The sequence below is a fragment of the Nesoenas mayeri genome (assembly GCF_963082525.1).
Source record: "Nesoenas mayeri genome assembly, chromosome: 24".
Taxonomy (NCBI): Eukaryota; Metazoa; Chordata; class Aves; order Columbiformes; family Columbidae; genus Nesoenas; species Nesoenas mayeri.
Window position 1 is genome coordinate 4,213,399 of NC_137546.1, and position 14,749 is coordinate 4,228,147.

At 45.9% G+C, this 14,749-nt stretch overlaps 2 protein-coding genes across 9 annotated transcripts; both read right to left on the reverse strand.

The window, feature by feature from the left end:
* Positions 1–979: 979 nt before the first annotated feature.
* LOC308049344 (chymotrypsin-like elastase family member 2A) lies at positions 980–9,194 on the reverse strand. The gene is made up of 9 exons (XM_080358930.1): positions 9,140–9,194; positions 5,997–6,703; positions 5,341–5,429; positions 4,763–4,860; positions 3,665–3,793; positions 2,759–2,895; positions 1,948–2,093; positions 1,656–1,808; positions 980–1,152 (listed from the first exon to the last, which is right to left on the reverse strand). Exons 2-9 carry the CDS (start codon positions 6,037–6,039, stop codon positions 1,135–1,137), a joined length of 813 nt encoding a protein of 270 aa, XP_080215056.1. The 5' UTR covers positions 6,040–6,703; positions 9,140–9,194; the 3' UTR covers positions 980–1,134.
* On the reverse strand, positions 8,793–13,804 carry KIAA2013. Of its 8 annotated transcripts, none has more exons than XR_013923281.1 (4): positions 12,713–13,804; positions 11,131–11,984; positions 10,711–10,859; positions 8,793–9,205 (listed from the first exon to the last, which is right to left on the reverse strand). XR_013923281.1 is itself a non-coding variant. In XM_080358924.1 (4 exons), the coding sequence occupies exons 1-3, from the start codon at positions 13,689–13,691 to the stop codon at positions 10,779–10,781; spliced, it is 1,914 nt and encodes a 637-aa protein (XP_080215050.1). In that variant the 5' UTR covers positions 13,692–13,804; the 3' UTR covers positions 8,793–9,781; positions 10,734–10,778. The 8 variants fall into 8 exon arrangements, 4 of the variants coding, with proteins under 4 accessions (XP_080215050.1, XP_080215051.1, XP_080215052.1 ...); XR_013923282.1 differs by having other exon boundaries at positions 8,793–9,758; XR_013923283.1 differs by having other exon boundaries at positions 8,793–9,781.
* Positions 13,805–14,749: the final 945 nt, after the last annotated feature.

A 14,749-nucleotide genomic window follows, 5' to 3' on the forward strand; every position in this document is an offset into this window, starting at 1 on the left:
AAAGGAGCCCATGAAAAGATGGGTTTCTTATTTCAGTGATGGCAAACTGGAACTGTTGAATTTTTTAAATCAAACTTTTAGAATTCGTTCTTAATAGGGATTTCCAGGTGATTAATCATTAGTGTTTAATATGTTCAAATGCACAATTAAAAGGCAGCAATTGCAAAATGTCTGACCGAAAGGAACCGCAAGCCTAGACAAATTTATCTCTAAACCCAGGTGCATTTTGCTTCTCAGAATGAACTTCCAATCTTTTCCTTACTCTGTCTACTCCTTACCTTTGAGTCGCTTGTCCTCGGTTTTTAATCATTCATTTTGCTTTTGAATCCACCAAAATATGTGCCAGGAGGGAGAAGAAAAATGCAACAAAAATCCACCTTGCTTTTATACTACCTTTTATTACAATGAGAGAAATATAAAGAGAGGCTTTAATTTAGTACCAGGCTAAATAGTGGTGACTCTGCTTGTGCTTTGGAAAAAAATCTCGGTTTGTGTCTATGTCAGCCGATAGTGATGGTCCAGACATCTTCACCTGGCATCTGAGTGACTTATAAAGGGGATCTGAAGGAGATGGGTCTGCGGGGACGCTGCCGGCACTCCCTGCGGGATCTCACCCTTCTGCTCCTTCAAAACCTCTCTGTAAAAGCGTTTTGCAGCGCTGCCGCACTCACCTGCCCAGACCCGCTTGCACCCGCGCTGCCTTCCCCTCGGGCATCGCCCCGCTTGCTCCGGTGAGTCCCACTCGCAGCCTCGGGGTCCCGCCAGCTGCCCGCAGCCCTGCGCTCTCACCCCGACCCCCCGAGTTGTCCCTGTGGCTCTAACTCTTCCTCCTGCCTCCTCTTCACAGCAGCTTTGCATCTCCCCTGGGTGAGGGGAGCAGCCTCCAGCCCCAGGCTGGGAACGGCTCTGGCGTTGTCACTAAGTACAGGCTCTAGTCCTGGTGATGCCCAGGAAGAAGTGACACGTGTTTTTCTTTCATGATGCAAAAAATAGTGTTTATTGCAGGTTGGTTATGTATAATGCTTGTGTTGTTAAAAGCATAATCCTCCATCTCTTTGTGATCAAAAGTGTCATGATCATGACTTCATTCAAGCTGTTTTCCCTCTTGGCATCTCTCATCTCGTTCTCTTCGTATTAGTTGGTTGCCATAACCTGAAAAAATTTAAAACAAATGAAAAATCAGATTATGAGAGCCAGGAATTTGTGAACAGTAGATGTAGCATCCAAAATGCAGGATTTAAATAAGGGAAATAAAATTTTTGCTTCTCAGTCACTTTTTAGATTAAAGTTTATATTAAATTAAAAAAGAATTGATGCCTAGAATTGAGCAGTGTGTGCTGCCTGCTAGGATGCAATTGCAAGTAGCAGTGTTATTGATGAGTAACCATTTCTGAAGTCATACCAGTAAAATCTTTATGACTATAAATACAGCCCTAGTATAAAGTGAGAATGCACTCCTAAACATCGAGACTTATTTAAAAGTAAAAATAATGTGGATAACTGAGAATAGGATACTTTATTTTTGCCGCAGAGACTGCTTTTGCACTGGGAAGGGCTTGTCTACAGGGGTCACTTGGATGTAAAGTAGCATTTGAATCAGAAGTGATACAGCTCCAAGTGTCTGTATTCTCTTGCAGCAACACCGAGAACCTTACCTGCTGGATCCAGCTATTGAAAGCAGAGACTCGAGTGAAGACAGACGGCTTGCGGTAATAGTTGCAGCCAAGACTAGAGCCAAAGCTGACGATACCATGCACTTCCCACTGGCCAGCAGCATTTTGACAGTTCAGTGGGCCACCAGAGTCCCCCTGGGAGGAAGGGGGAACACCGTTAATGCCAGTTATAGCGTGAGTAGCTCTTCTTTATTGTGCATTTTAAAGTTTTCCTTCCCATCAGGCCTGTTCGTGTCTGAAACCAAGCCCTACAAGCAGTGATCTCTGGACTTACACTACAGCTGGCGGTGACTCCATCTCCGCCGGCACAGACCATGGTGGTTTTCACTGTGCTTCCCCACCAGGTTGCCTGGGAACAAGTTGCATGGCTCACTATCCGCAAAAGAGCTTGCTGCAGGTCATCAGGGGTAGGTCCATTTGCTGGGAGGGAACAGAAACAGAGGAGTCATGGTACCAGCAGGCACTGAAAAAAGAACAAATCCACCTTGTTAAGTTTCTCCCAGGATCTGGGTACTATCCCTCCAGGTAAGTAACTCCACAGGGGCTGTATTAAAGGAGAGGCTGTATAATCCACTACTTAGCTCCATCCTTTTATCTATATATATTTTTTAAAAGGCTTTAACTTGCTAATAATTTGCATTCCATTAAAAAATGTCTCATTGTTAGAGAAATAAAGGGCTGCTCTTCGTTCAGGAGTTTGGAATTTACTTATCACTGCAGGAATCGCCTCTTGAGGCGAGCTGACATTTCTGCTGAAGCCTCTGAGATTTCCTTCACTTTCCATCTATTCCCGCATATGTCTTTTCAGTTATTCACTGGGATATGTTCAGATTAGTAAATTCTCCAGTGTGCACCCCGTTAACATTTGTGTTACAATAGCTTCTAAAAGCTTAGTACAGGGCCCTCTAGTGTGTTATTAGCCCTATTGCAAGAAAAATAAATGAAAGGCAAGGAGAAATCATGGTGTGAGTGAAGTGGGGCTTGATAAACTACGCCACTACTGTGAGGTTGAGCCTTTTCCCAATCAGTCCCAAAGGTGAAAGCAGTACTGGAAGATTTTGTTCCACAAACGTCCGGGCACTTACTCTGCAGGCGTCCCCAGCCCGTCACGTAGCAGGCGGTATTGGCTGACAGGATGCTCTGTGCCGGCGGCAGGCAGGCCAGCTGGATGTGGTTGGTCAAGGTGACGTGTTGAGGGAGTTTGATCAAGGCAATGTCGTACCTGTGGCCATGTGCACACATTTGGGAGCGGGGAAGAGAAAGGGAAGGGGTGAAGAGATTAGCAAAAGGGTGAATGTACAGCAGCACGAATGCTTAGCACAAAAGAGATGCAAGGGAGCAAGGAGGCTGGTACATAAGCAGTAAAGATTCCTCCAGCCACAAAGCAATGTGGAAATCCATGGACTGGAAGACTGATCCCTGCAGAACTGTCCACTTTCCTGCTGGCAGCTTTTTGGAAATTGTCTTTTATAGGTTATTTGGTTCTTTTCACCAAAACCAAACATGTGAGGGCTAACTCCAAGGTTCTGGAAACAGAAGGGATTTCTTTGATAATGTCCTTAGTTCGCAGAAGGACCTGGGAGTCCTTCAGCAACAAAGGTATTGATACCATTGATCAATAATATTTATGCTATTTGTAGGAGAGCTTCAAAGAGTGTTGTATAGGTTAATTAATTCCCTTCCACTGTATGCAAGAAATAATTGCATAGAACAGCTTCCCACCTGAGCATGAACATGCAAAATGGCATATGAAAGCACAATCAATAAGCAATTCATATTGAAAACTCTTATCTTCTTTTGAGAGGGAAAGGTACAAACTGGAGACTCAGCTCTCGTCTATGAGAGAACATTTAGAAGTACCACTGTAAGCGCTAACAGTTGGCTCTAAACATTTATGCACTTAGATCCCACAATTCAGGGTGGGTGGGATTCAGGCAGTTTGATTTTTGCCCTGCATCTAATAACTGAAAAAATACTTGCCACCAACTTACCCTTTTGAAGCATCATTTGAATTCCAGTTCTTATTGACAATGATTTTTTGTGGACTAACCGCAACTGATCCTGCTTCCTCAGTTGCCAGGTTGTATTTTCCAAGATATACTCGATATGTCCTAGAAGAACTGTGCAAGAAAAGGACCAACAGTCAGTTACGCAGCTGCTGGCTTGCTGCTTGGGCATCTGCATCTTTGCCACCTGAGATTTTCAGTAAGAATATATTTAAGATTGTAATATTGCATCACATGCATTATTTCTCTGGAGCTGAGCCAATATCTAATGGATTTGCTAAGGACAAAGTGTTGTGTGCAAGGCTGAATAGTCATTTCAGCTCCAGGCTGTTCTGTCAGCTCCTGCTCAAGGCTTCATTAGCAAACCCAAGATGCCTCCAATCTTTGCAGGATTCAGCTCTTATTCTTCAGTTTAGACTGCTTTTTTGACAGCAATAAACAGCTTCACTGATAAACAGCTGTGTGATATATATAATATGTAGGATATATAATAATAACATGCAGCCAATCCTTATTTCTTATGATGACATTTTCTACAACTTGGTGTTACAATAACCAAGAACTGTATCCACATATTCAAGGACATATGCTACCAAACCAAAATGGGGTTGTTTTTGTAGGAACGTTTTTGATGATGAAAGGTCATAGCTGTACCTGATCATTTCTTTGTTATATTGCCTCATAACATGGAGAGCTTACTGAAAATGACTGTGATTATTTCTTCAGGGAATGGATTGATTAGATAATCTGTGGATCTCTCTGCCACATATATTATGGAAACAGGCAATGCAGCTGAATTTGAATAGCAACTTGAAAATATAATGATGTTTGTAGTTATTTACAGAAAATGAGGAATGGATAATTCAGGTAATTGTATGAGGGGTTTTTTCCCCCTCTACTTTTATTTTAAGAAAATGAAAAGGTGTCATTCTTCTTCTGACTTGTTAGTTATAATCAAAAGATACGATGTGAAACTCAGAGCTCTTAAATGGGAAAGGGAGAGCTGGCATTCATGTGGTTTTGCTCCATCTACCTCCGGTCCTGCGCTGCCTGCCGGGTGCAGCCTTTGGCTCTGTGGTTTACCTGATGCAGTGCGCAGCTGTCATCACCCAGTTGGTCGCAATGAGGGTTCCTCCGCAGGTGTGCCGCCACCGGCCATTGGAATAGACTTGAAGGGAGGCCTGGGATCAACATGTCAAGTAAGGCTCAGATTATTGCTTACTGATTTTTTCTCATTGCTGCACTTCCTGCACCCAGAACACAACTTGCTGCTGGCTTTTTAGGCATTTAAGCAACAGGTTTCCAACTCCTAGCCCAAACAGAGCATTTAATTTGCTTCAGAAATGTATTTTTAAACACCATGTACAACTATGCTCCAGTAAGCATGGTATGCTCCGCTGAATTTCAGTCTTGTTTAAACACAGGATGGTGCCCAAGACTACTGAAAGCACAGGAGAGCCTGCAAAAGCAGCAAGAGGTGGCACATTCAGAGCTTTCTTAAAAAGATTGGACACTTTGGCATTGATCACAATGTGCTATTCACATCCTAAGATATGGCAGGCAAGATGCATCAAATGAATATAAGACTTGGTCTTGTCCAGCCCTGTTGTGTGAGGGTAGCACAACCCAAATTGTTCCAGCAAAAGCACAACGTGACCAACCTGCCAGGGCCAGCTGAAAGGTCTCGCGTCTTCTCCTCCAACAACCCTGGACACAAGGGGTGGGTAGGCAGGAACCCCGCAGCCAAAGGCTGGAAGACAGGAAAATAGGATGTGGGATTTAAAAGTAGGAGGTTTAGAAAAATGGTTGTAAGAGAGGGTTGTTTTTAATATAAACTGTTTGTACAGAACATTGCAAGGTCCAAGTATAGGCTGTGATTTAACGTGATACAAGTGAAGATACCGCCATCAGGCAGAACTGACCAATGTTACATAAAGTCTGTTTGAACGGTTTCATTTTTCTGACAGATAAAGAAATCAAGTTGGCTTAACCAAATTCTCATGCATCAACTGAGATGCAGCTCTTAGCCAGGGCGACAATTTGATGTGGATTAACTGTATTTCAGTCTATTCAGGCCAAGTAAAATAACTTAGAATTTGCTAAAGGCTGCAAGCAGAAGTGCTAATCGAGCCCCTCTACTAAGAACGAAATAGCACAGCACATAGTTACTGTTCTGAGAGAACTTTTTCATTAACTGCCCATGCTGTATCTCTCTCTGCTTTGTTGCAGAATGTCTAATTGCCATTAAAAAAAGAAAGTTGCTGTTAGGTTTTAATTCATTTTCCCTTTAAAGCAAATACTGAAACTGGGTACATACCTGCAGCAGCCAGACTCAGCACAGCAAAGAGGACTCCAAGCATGGTGCCGGTTGCCTGTGTGCTGCAGGCTCTGTTTCACAAGCCATTTTATACGGGATCGTTTATCTCTGGGATACATGAGTCTGGAGAAGTTATATAATTGTGCGATAATTTTTTATATGCACAAGTGAGACTATGTTAATAACCTGGTTAAAAAAAGTTCCAAATGAGTTGCACATTTTCTGTAGCAGCTGTTTGCTTTCCCATTGTCTTGAAATTCACCACAAAGGTGTTTTCAGAAGGAAAATGTTAGGTGAATTATTCTAATACTTGATGGTCTGTCAGCAGTGACAGCATCTGATATATTCAGACAGTGACAGATTCAGACGTGTCAGCGGGGCTGAATTAGGTGATCTCTCGAGGCCCTCTTCCAACCTTAATTATTGTCTGATTCTATGATTGCTTGAAATTCTATCTCGTTCTGGTGGGTTTTGTGACTGATGGCAGCTGCCACTTTGTACTGACTGAAAACCTGGACCTTCTTTTCTAGCTCAAGTTGCATGTGTTTTAGCGAGCCATACTTCTTCAATAAACTGTAATCACTTTGAAGTGGAAGATGTTTCAAGCGATACGGAGAATCAGCTGTCCACGATGAAAGAGAAACACTGGTGGGCCAGACTTCATTTCTTTCCCATTTACCTTTAATTGTTAGATCAGTAGCACATCCCTGGAAGAGAATAGAGTTCCTGTAGCATTGCAAATGAGTATTTTTACACCCCAAATCAGCATGCTGACCCATGGTATCATGCAGTGTGGGCCTCTTAATGAAAAAGGGTAAACTATTTTCACCAACAGGTCAAATCAGGCAAGAGTAGGCATTTCGACCATGACAGAGCTGCTGCCTCAAAGGAAGTGTCCTAATTCATTACTGGATGTTCGAGATCCATGACTTGATATCATCATTTTGTGCCTTTTCCTTCCTTTTTTCTTTCTACTATGGGAATTTTCCATCCTTGGGCGTTTCCATCTGCCTGCCCTTCATCTGAAAAACTGTTACTGATTATTTAAACAACAAACAAAGCAAGGTCATGCACAGGGAGCAAACTTACGAGACTTGAAACAAATACCATAGCGCCGGTTTCATAACCAGAGTTGCATTGTACATACAGACCAAATTAGAGGTTTCATAAAAGCTGAAATAAATCTATGGTTTAATGTCAGTCTTAACAAGCAGCAAAATCCCTGTTTCAGTCTTAACAAGCAGCAAAATCCCTGTTTTTCAGAGCTTCCATTCGGCAGTAGGTACTGATCTGGGTGGAAGATGCCTGGAGCACACATGTGGAAAGCAGACATATATAATGCTTTGCTGTTTTGTCTGCTTCTCAATAATGTATTATCCTACCAAACAATGGCACTTGAGAAAGCTGCATTCTGAATTTCAAATGGAATCAACCCGACTCTGCTCTGGCATCTTGTATTTATTATCTGACAAAGCGTAAATCAGGATTAACTGAGTACAGAACTGAGATTCTAAAATGTTTTTTCATTCATTGGTTGGCTCTCTTCTTAATGGCTCAATTTACAAGCTAAACAACATACTATGCTTTTCAGTTTAACTTCCATACCACTATCATTTCATTGAATACCAACCAAGGATAAATTTCAGATGTTCGGTTACTATTTAAACTTTCCTGTTTTATGGGTGTGCTTGTAAGCATGGAACTTTCTTTAGTTTTTTAAGCGTTTCTGCAATCATTTCACGAATGACCTTCTGCTATCTTGTACACTGTAAACACAGAAACCCTGTTCTTTCTTTTCCTCTTTCTTCTTTGCAAAGAAATACTGAAACAGTTATTTTATTATATGGGGGGAAGGCTCGTAAGAATCATCATATTTTTAATGTAAAACATTCTCAAAGCTTTCCTTTTGTTTTTTGTTCCACCTCTGCTTTATGTAACGATTGCTTGTCCATGTTTTCCAGGTCTAATCTAAACAGGCTGGCGTATCTTTCTGGAGCTCGGTGGGCGTCACACTGTTGGCAGTTCTGCAAGTGAACAGCAAAAGGCTCAGCCTCCAGCTGGTATCACGGTGGCTTGGAAACAGCTCCCTAGAAGCTCTTATCATCTTCATGCCAGATGTTTCACAGAACCTGAGCAGCTCATGGACCTTCAGTAAGAAAGAGCAGGAACTTCTGGTATGTTCTGTTAAAGTGCAATAGCCAATATTTCTTTACACAATGTATGTAGTGTACAATTTATAATGTACTCCATTGCTTCACAGTCTTTAGCTTGTTGCCTTGTAGGATAGTAACTATGCTAGACCAATTAGTAAGCAGAATGGTCCGCAGATAAATAACAGACACTGAAATCTACTTTTCTGAGGGATGTTTTTAATCTGAAACCAGACAGTAACCTGTTTAAAAACTCAAAGTTAAATCCTGCCCTGGCTTTTCACTGGGAGCATCGAATCTGCCAGATTCATTATTTGCTGGCCATTAAATCTGCCACTTGATTGTTCCTTGGGTTCATTTCTGAGTTCCTAAAACTGAAGCTTGGCCCGCATGCCTCAAGATACAACGAGGCTGCACAGAGCCAGGGAAATGGAGATTAGCACCACCCTGTGTGTTTCAGTCTCTTACAGTGCCTTCCAAATTGTCTGTTCCCAGTTTAGACCCATTTATGTATTATTTTCCACGCTGTATTTCCTTTTAATCCGAGCACTTTTGCAGTCACTAGTCACCACAGATGTTTTCACTGGGCAGGGAGCAAGGTGAGGAGAGAACACAGACCAAAAAGAAACCAACCATACTTTGGTGATCAGATTAGACTGAAAGATATTTATTTAGAAACAACAGCTTTGGTATTTTAAAACCAAACAATCTTTAAATCACTAGAAAGTGGGATGTCTCCCCCCATAGCCAAAACAAATCAATGCACAAAGTCTCAGTATGCTCAGAATAGGAAACCTGCAGATCAGCATTTCCAAGTGTAAATCCAGAAAACAATTTCATTAAATTGGTTTTGCACTCTGCAATGATAAAGGCTGAAAAACCTGTTACCAGCACGTAGATATCTACAGTTCAATTGACTGACTTGTTACTGAAGTGGAAGCAAAATTAACATCCTCTCCCTCCCCCTGAGCAATAAATTAAAAAAATGTATACCAGAAAGGAGGTTACACTAAAGGTTTCTAGTTAACTCTCTGAAGGGAACCATCATTCTTTATTTTCCTGTAAAATTAAAAAACAAACAAATCAAAATATTGGTATAACTTCAAGTATTTTCACTAAATGGATTACTCTTAGGGAACTGAACAGCTTACAAGGAAAAAGAAACATCTGTTACACAAGCTTCTGGGATAAACTCTTGAAGAACCATACCTTGCAAGTCTCAGATTCCTCTCTTAACAAGGCACAAAAGGGTTGTTGCTTTCAAAAGGTCCTTGTTCTCAGCTGCAAAATTGTCAGATGTCTTGTGCAAATGGAGGCTGAAAGCAGGACTAAGTTCACTTGGACACAGGGATGTTCCCATTCAATTAATGAAGCAGGCCACTATTTCAATACCATTAATCTTGCTTCCTGCTACAAAGATTCTGCTCCCTGTTTCTGGAATCAAATCCTGCATCATCTTCATTAAGTAGGTCCAATTAAGAAGAGGCAAGAGAGCTGTTTGCTGTACACTGCAGGGCTTTTTGCAGTGTCAAGAAGGAGGAGCTGTTACATTGGCCCTGGTGTGCAGCTGTGAAGCTTCTCAGCGTGTCAGAGCAGTGTCAGGGACAGTCACCTGCAGTAACGGTTAACGAGTCACTGTAAAAGGCAGAAGGCAAGACTTGTGGGTGGCAAAGGCAACCTGATCGCAGTGAGAAAAGGACATAATTTTATAGTTTCAAGGACATGTTTCAGGATGTTATCAGCGTGCAGCTGTATACAAAATAATTTAAATTACCTCCTGACCACTTCCTCCTTTTGCACTATGGCTCTGATCATGATCATAGGCTTATAACTGCAGGTGTCTTTGATAGACAGATCTATTCCACCTCTTCCTAGGTTAGTTTGTCTAGCCACAAGCACCTTCCACTCTTGTTCATTCAATGGATGGCAGATATTCAGACCTGCCTGCCATCAGGCCTGATCTCCAGGGCTCAACATTACAAAGCCAGTGAGCTGAGAGGGAAATTGCCAACTGACTTTAAATGAGTTTAGTCCAGTACCTTCTGAAAATTTTTCTATCATTTGGAAAACCACAGCAATCTAATGGTAGGACTTTTCCTCTGACAGCTCTATTTAACCATGCCTTTTTTATTTTACTTTTTTTAAACACAAGCCACATTTAACTCTGTTCAACCTGAAGGAGGGATGCCTCTGAACAATATGGCTAGCTCACATGGCAAATCCAGTCTTGTCATTCATTTCCACTCTGTATCAACATACAACCAAGAGCACCACTAAGAGCAGAAATCACCATCTGTTGTCTATTCTGTGCTAAGTTTTTACTAGCACTAAGTTTTCTAAGGCAACTCAAAACAATTTCAAATCCTTTACACCGAAGTGAGATGCGGTGGAGCTTGAAGTCAGAACCTCCAACTCACAGTAAAAAGCACTCAGTGCTTCTCTTAACACAGCTATGCATTTTGTCTGAATCAGAGAAACACTAACTCGGCATCTCCCCAAAATGACGGTGGTAAACGTGGTTTGATGGAGCACTGCACGGTGTCTATAAATCTATGAACATTTACCAGTAGTCCCAACAAGTCAGCACCTTGACCTGAGAACACCAGCTTGCACTTGTGTGTTCTTCACACAGTCACACCAGGCAGACAAGCGTGCACGATTCCCACGCAGTAGTAAAGACAAGTACAGCAGCTCTCTCACAAGCATCCCGGTCCTGCATAATGAGAAACATCATCGTCTGCCTTGATCTGCAGCCTTACAAATGTTTAAGGACAGATGATGGTTTTATCTTTCTAATGTTCATGAGCCCTACCACTCCAATCCCTGCCCTAATCCTACTTCTTGCAAGAAGAGGTCACAGCTCACTTGTTGCAAGAGAGACTGAAAATCCTCACAGTCCAAGACAGAACCTCTCCAGGCACCGCTGACAGAAAATGAGGTTGACTACACTCAGTGGACAGTAGCCAAATGCAGCAGCCTTATACCTTACTCCTGAAGAGTGGCTTGGCTCCAGGACCACAATATTCGTTGTAGATGAGTTTGAACAGAAACAAGTGAAACAATGTGATTAAGGAAGCCACGCTGAACCAGAACAGGAAGGGTAAGCCTGGGTATTGCTTGGCCATGTGTTCCTCATGAGCCAGAATAGCTTTTAGATGGAGTGTGTGTCTCAGGTCCTGCAAGTGGATCAGATCTGTCGATATATAAAGCAGTGGGGTGATGGGTTGAGTCACCATGACTGGGAAAGTGTGACCTCGTGCCTCTGAGGTCAGTTCCACAGGCTCGTTCATACAGCCTGCCTCACACGCGTAGAGTTTAACTGGCTTGTCTTGGAACTTCACAGACACATGCAAGAAGGGCTTTCCTTCAGCATCCAGCAGAACAGCTAGGTTAATCAAGTCCTTATTGTAATGGATCCCACGTAAGGAATAGCTGTTATGAAGTACATCAGGGTCAGCCTGAAACTGAAGATGGTTTTCTGTGAACTGCAGACCCCCAAAACTCAGCACCATTCCCTGCATAAGTCCGTGGACTCCGGCTGCCACAAGGCCCTTGCATCCCCGTTTCTGGAGCGTTAGCTTCCACAGGTCTGAGAGCTGCAAGATCTGGGTGACACTGGTCAGCTTTGCTGGCCACAGGTTCTCCGCGTGCATGGTCGCGTGGCCACTGAAGCAGTGGTCAGCGTAGTTCAAACTGGCTTCCATTTTCTCTCTCTCCTCGCCACTAATGAGCGGATCGAGCAGAGGAGCTGGCATGGTTGACAGCACGTAGTAGAGGGTCATGTTAACAGTCTCACTGGATGGTGTATGCGCATCTGTGATCTTTCGCATTTCAACCCCTGTAATAAAAGAAAACAACCAAGAGTCAGAGGAGTAGACATTAACCAGAACAAAAAAGATCAAAGATGCACGTCATTGTTCAATACACAGGCTAATATAACATCTAAGAACCCTCTGCCTATGAAACATTGAAGTGAAAAGCCTCCTTTTATTTTCTTAGACGCTCTCTCTACTACTTTGATTTTGAAAGCCAAGCTCCCACTAAAGGCAAGTTTGATATACAGATGGAGCTGTCACTGTAACTCTGCAAGAATGATCTGTCAAAGGAACATCTATCTTTTTACTGTCTATAAAAAAGCAAGTCCTACATTACTTGGGCAGCTACTCTTTTATGCAAGGCCATTAAAATCTTAAGAAAAGGCATCCTTGTAGGACAGTCCTTAACTCCCACGAAGAAACCTGTCCTTTATACTATCACTAGAGGTCAACTCTACTTCCAACTTAGAGCTGACATGCTGGGCAAATCAGTGAAGTTCCTGAAGATATGCAAGTTACGGTTAGAAATGTTCTTCTATCGTTTCCTTTATGCAGTAAGGAATACTCCACTTTCATAGAGTACGCTGGGTTCCAAAGCGGGAACACTTTTATTATCCCACAAGGTGCCTTCTGACCCTGAGAGAAACTTGTCACGAAAACCGGAGCCTCTGGAGACCTTAGAGCAACCAGGTCACTGAGCTTTCTGCTCCTCTCTAAAGCAACTTTGGAAGTTGATCATCACTTCCCTTACCTGAAATGAACAGGTCTGACCAGGTCTGTTGGTGCTCCTGGAAAAGATCTTCCACCCCCATCTGCATCACCTCCAGAATCTCTTTCTTGGCCGCCTCCCTCAGCTTGCTGAAGGTCTCCTCCAGCCTGGAGGCCTCGATGGGCTCGGAGGTGTACACCACAGACAGCAGGGTCTCGTCGAAGTGGGATTTGGGTGCCACCTGCACCCGGCTCACGAGTTTCTTGGCCGCCACCACCATGAGCACCACCTTGGTGCTCCCAGGCAGCAGCAGGCGACCAGAGGAGAGCAGGAACTGCCGCTCCTCCGCCTTCTCCAGGCTGGTGGCGAAGCGGCCGCCTAGCGAGGGCGCGGAAGCCGGGGCCGAGGCCTCGAAGGCGGCCACCCGCTCGGTGGGGTTGGCGATGAGGATGCGCTGCAGGTAGAGGTGCGGCCGGCTCCGGTGCGCGACCACCTCCTCCCGCAGCGTCACGCAGTCCCCGCCGCCCGGCCCGGCCCCGCTCTGCACGCACCGCACCCGCCGCACGGCCCCGTCCCGCAGCGCCGCCAGCGCCGCCCGCGCCTCCCCGCGCCCGCCCAGCGCCCTCAGCCGCACCAGCGCCGGGTACTCGGTGGCCAGGGCCGGGCCGCCGCCGGATCCCGCCGCCGACACCCAGAGGCGACCGGCGGCCACGTCCAGCAGCAGGAACCCGTTCCCCGCCAGCGCCAGGCCCGGCCCCGGCTCCCCTTCGCCCGCCACCTCCTCGGGCAGCGGCAGCGCATCGCCGCGCTCGGCCTGCGCCCGCCAGGCGCCCGTGGCCGCCTGCAGGCAGAGGGCGGCGGCCCCGCGGGGCTCGTTCCCCCGGCCCGTTCCCCGCCGCGCCCGCGCCGCCCCCAGGTACCAGTAGGCGACGAGCAGCAGCGCCAGCAGCAGCAGCAGCCGCCGCGCCCAGCTGCTGGAGAGCAGCCCCGGCAGCCCCTTCAGCCGCTGCTGCAGCCACATGGGCGGCGGCGGGGGCGGCGCGGGAGTCCCGGCCCGTCCCGCGGCCTCGGCGCTTCCCCGCGCCCGCTCCCCGGCCCCGATCCCGCCGCGCCGCAGCGACCCTTACGCCGCCATCGCTGCCGCCCGGAAGCACCGCGCCGTGCGGCGGTCCCGGCGCGCTTTGCGGCGCTTTGCGACAGCCCCGACGCACTGCCCTGTGAGGAGGCGCTTGGCGGGAAGCAGCGGCCCGCCCCGCCGCCCGAGAGGTGGGACCCGGCCCGACCTCCCCGGCTCCGGCTCCCCCGGCTCCGGCTCCCCAGGCTCCGGGCAGCCGCCGCCCCTACCCGGCCGCCGAGAGAGGGACGGGCGACACGGCCCCGGCGCCGCAGCCGCGTTGTCAGGCAGCAGCTCCAGCCCACGGCCGCGGTTCTGTCCGTGGCGGGAAAAATCTGGAGGCGTTTTCCATAATTCCAGTGGCAATTTGCTCCTGTTACCGCAGCAGAGCCTGGTGTGGGAAAGCCAATTACACTCCGTTAAACTTTATTCCACTGTGTAGTAAATAGAGGAAAAAACTTGACGTGATTTACATGTGCTCTTCAGGCCACAGACAGCTCTGTAGTCCAGTTCAGCTCTGCGAGGAGAATAGCAAGCCGAACAGAAACAATGTGAGTGAAAATAAAGTGTGGAATTCCTGACAGCACAGAACCAGTGAGCCAGCTTAGCAAAAGGGGAGCAGAGGAGACACTTTCTTAACTTATTCCCGCAAATTAGCTGTTTGCTTTGGGGTGGGCCGGAATCTGTAAAAATGGCGGGTGAGACCCTGTTCTTTGCATGTTGCTGTGGTTTGAGGCTGCTGTAAAAACTGAGCTCTGATCCTTCCAGTTGTTAGGAAGCTGCTGCTGTGCTGGGAGCACGTGTTGCACGTACTCCTTGGAACATCTGCACTGGCAGCTGCCTCTGCTTACAAAGGCAGCCCAGCCCACCCCAGCCAGAGCGCACAAAGCAGGACAAACATAGAAACAGGAAAAAAAATCTGCTTGCTGGGTTGGCATAGCTGCAAAATGCAAACAGAGCTATCA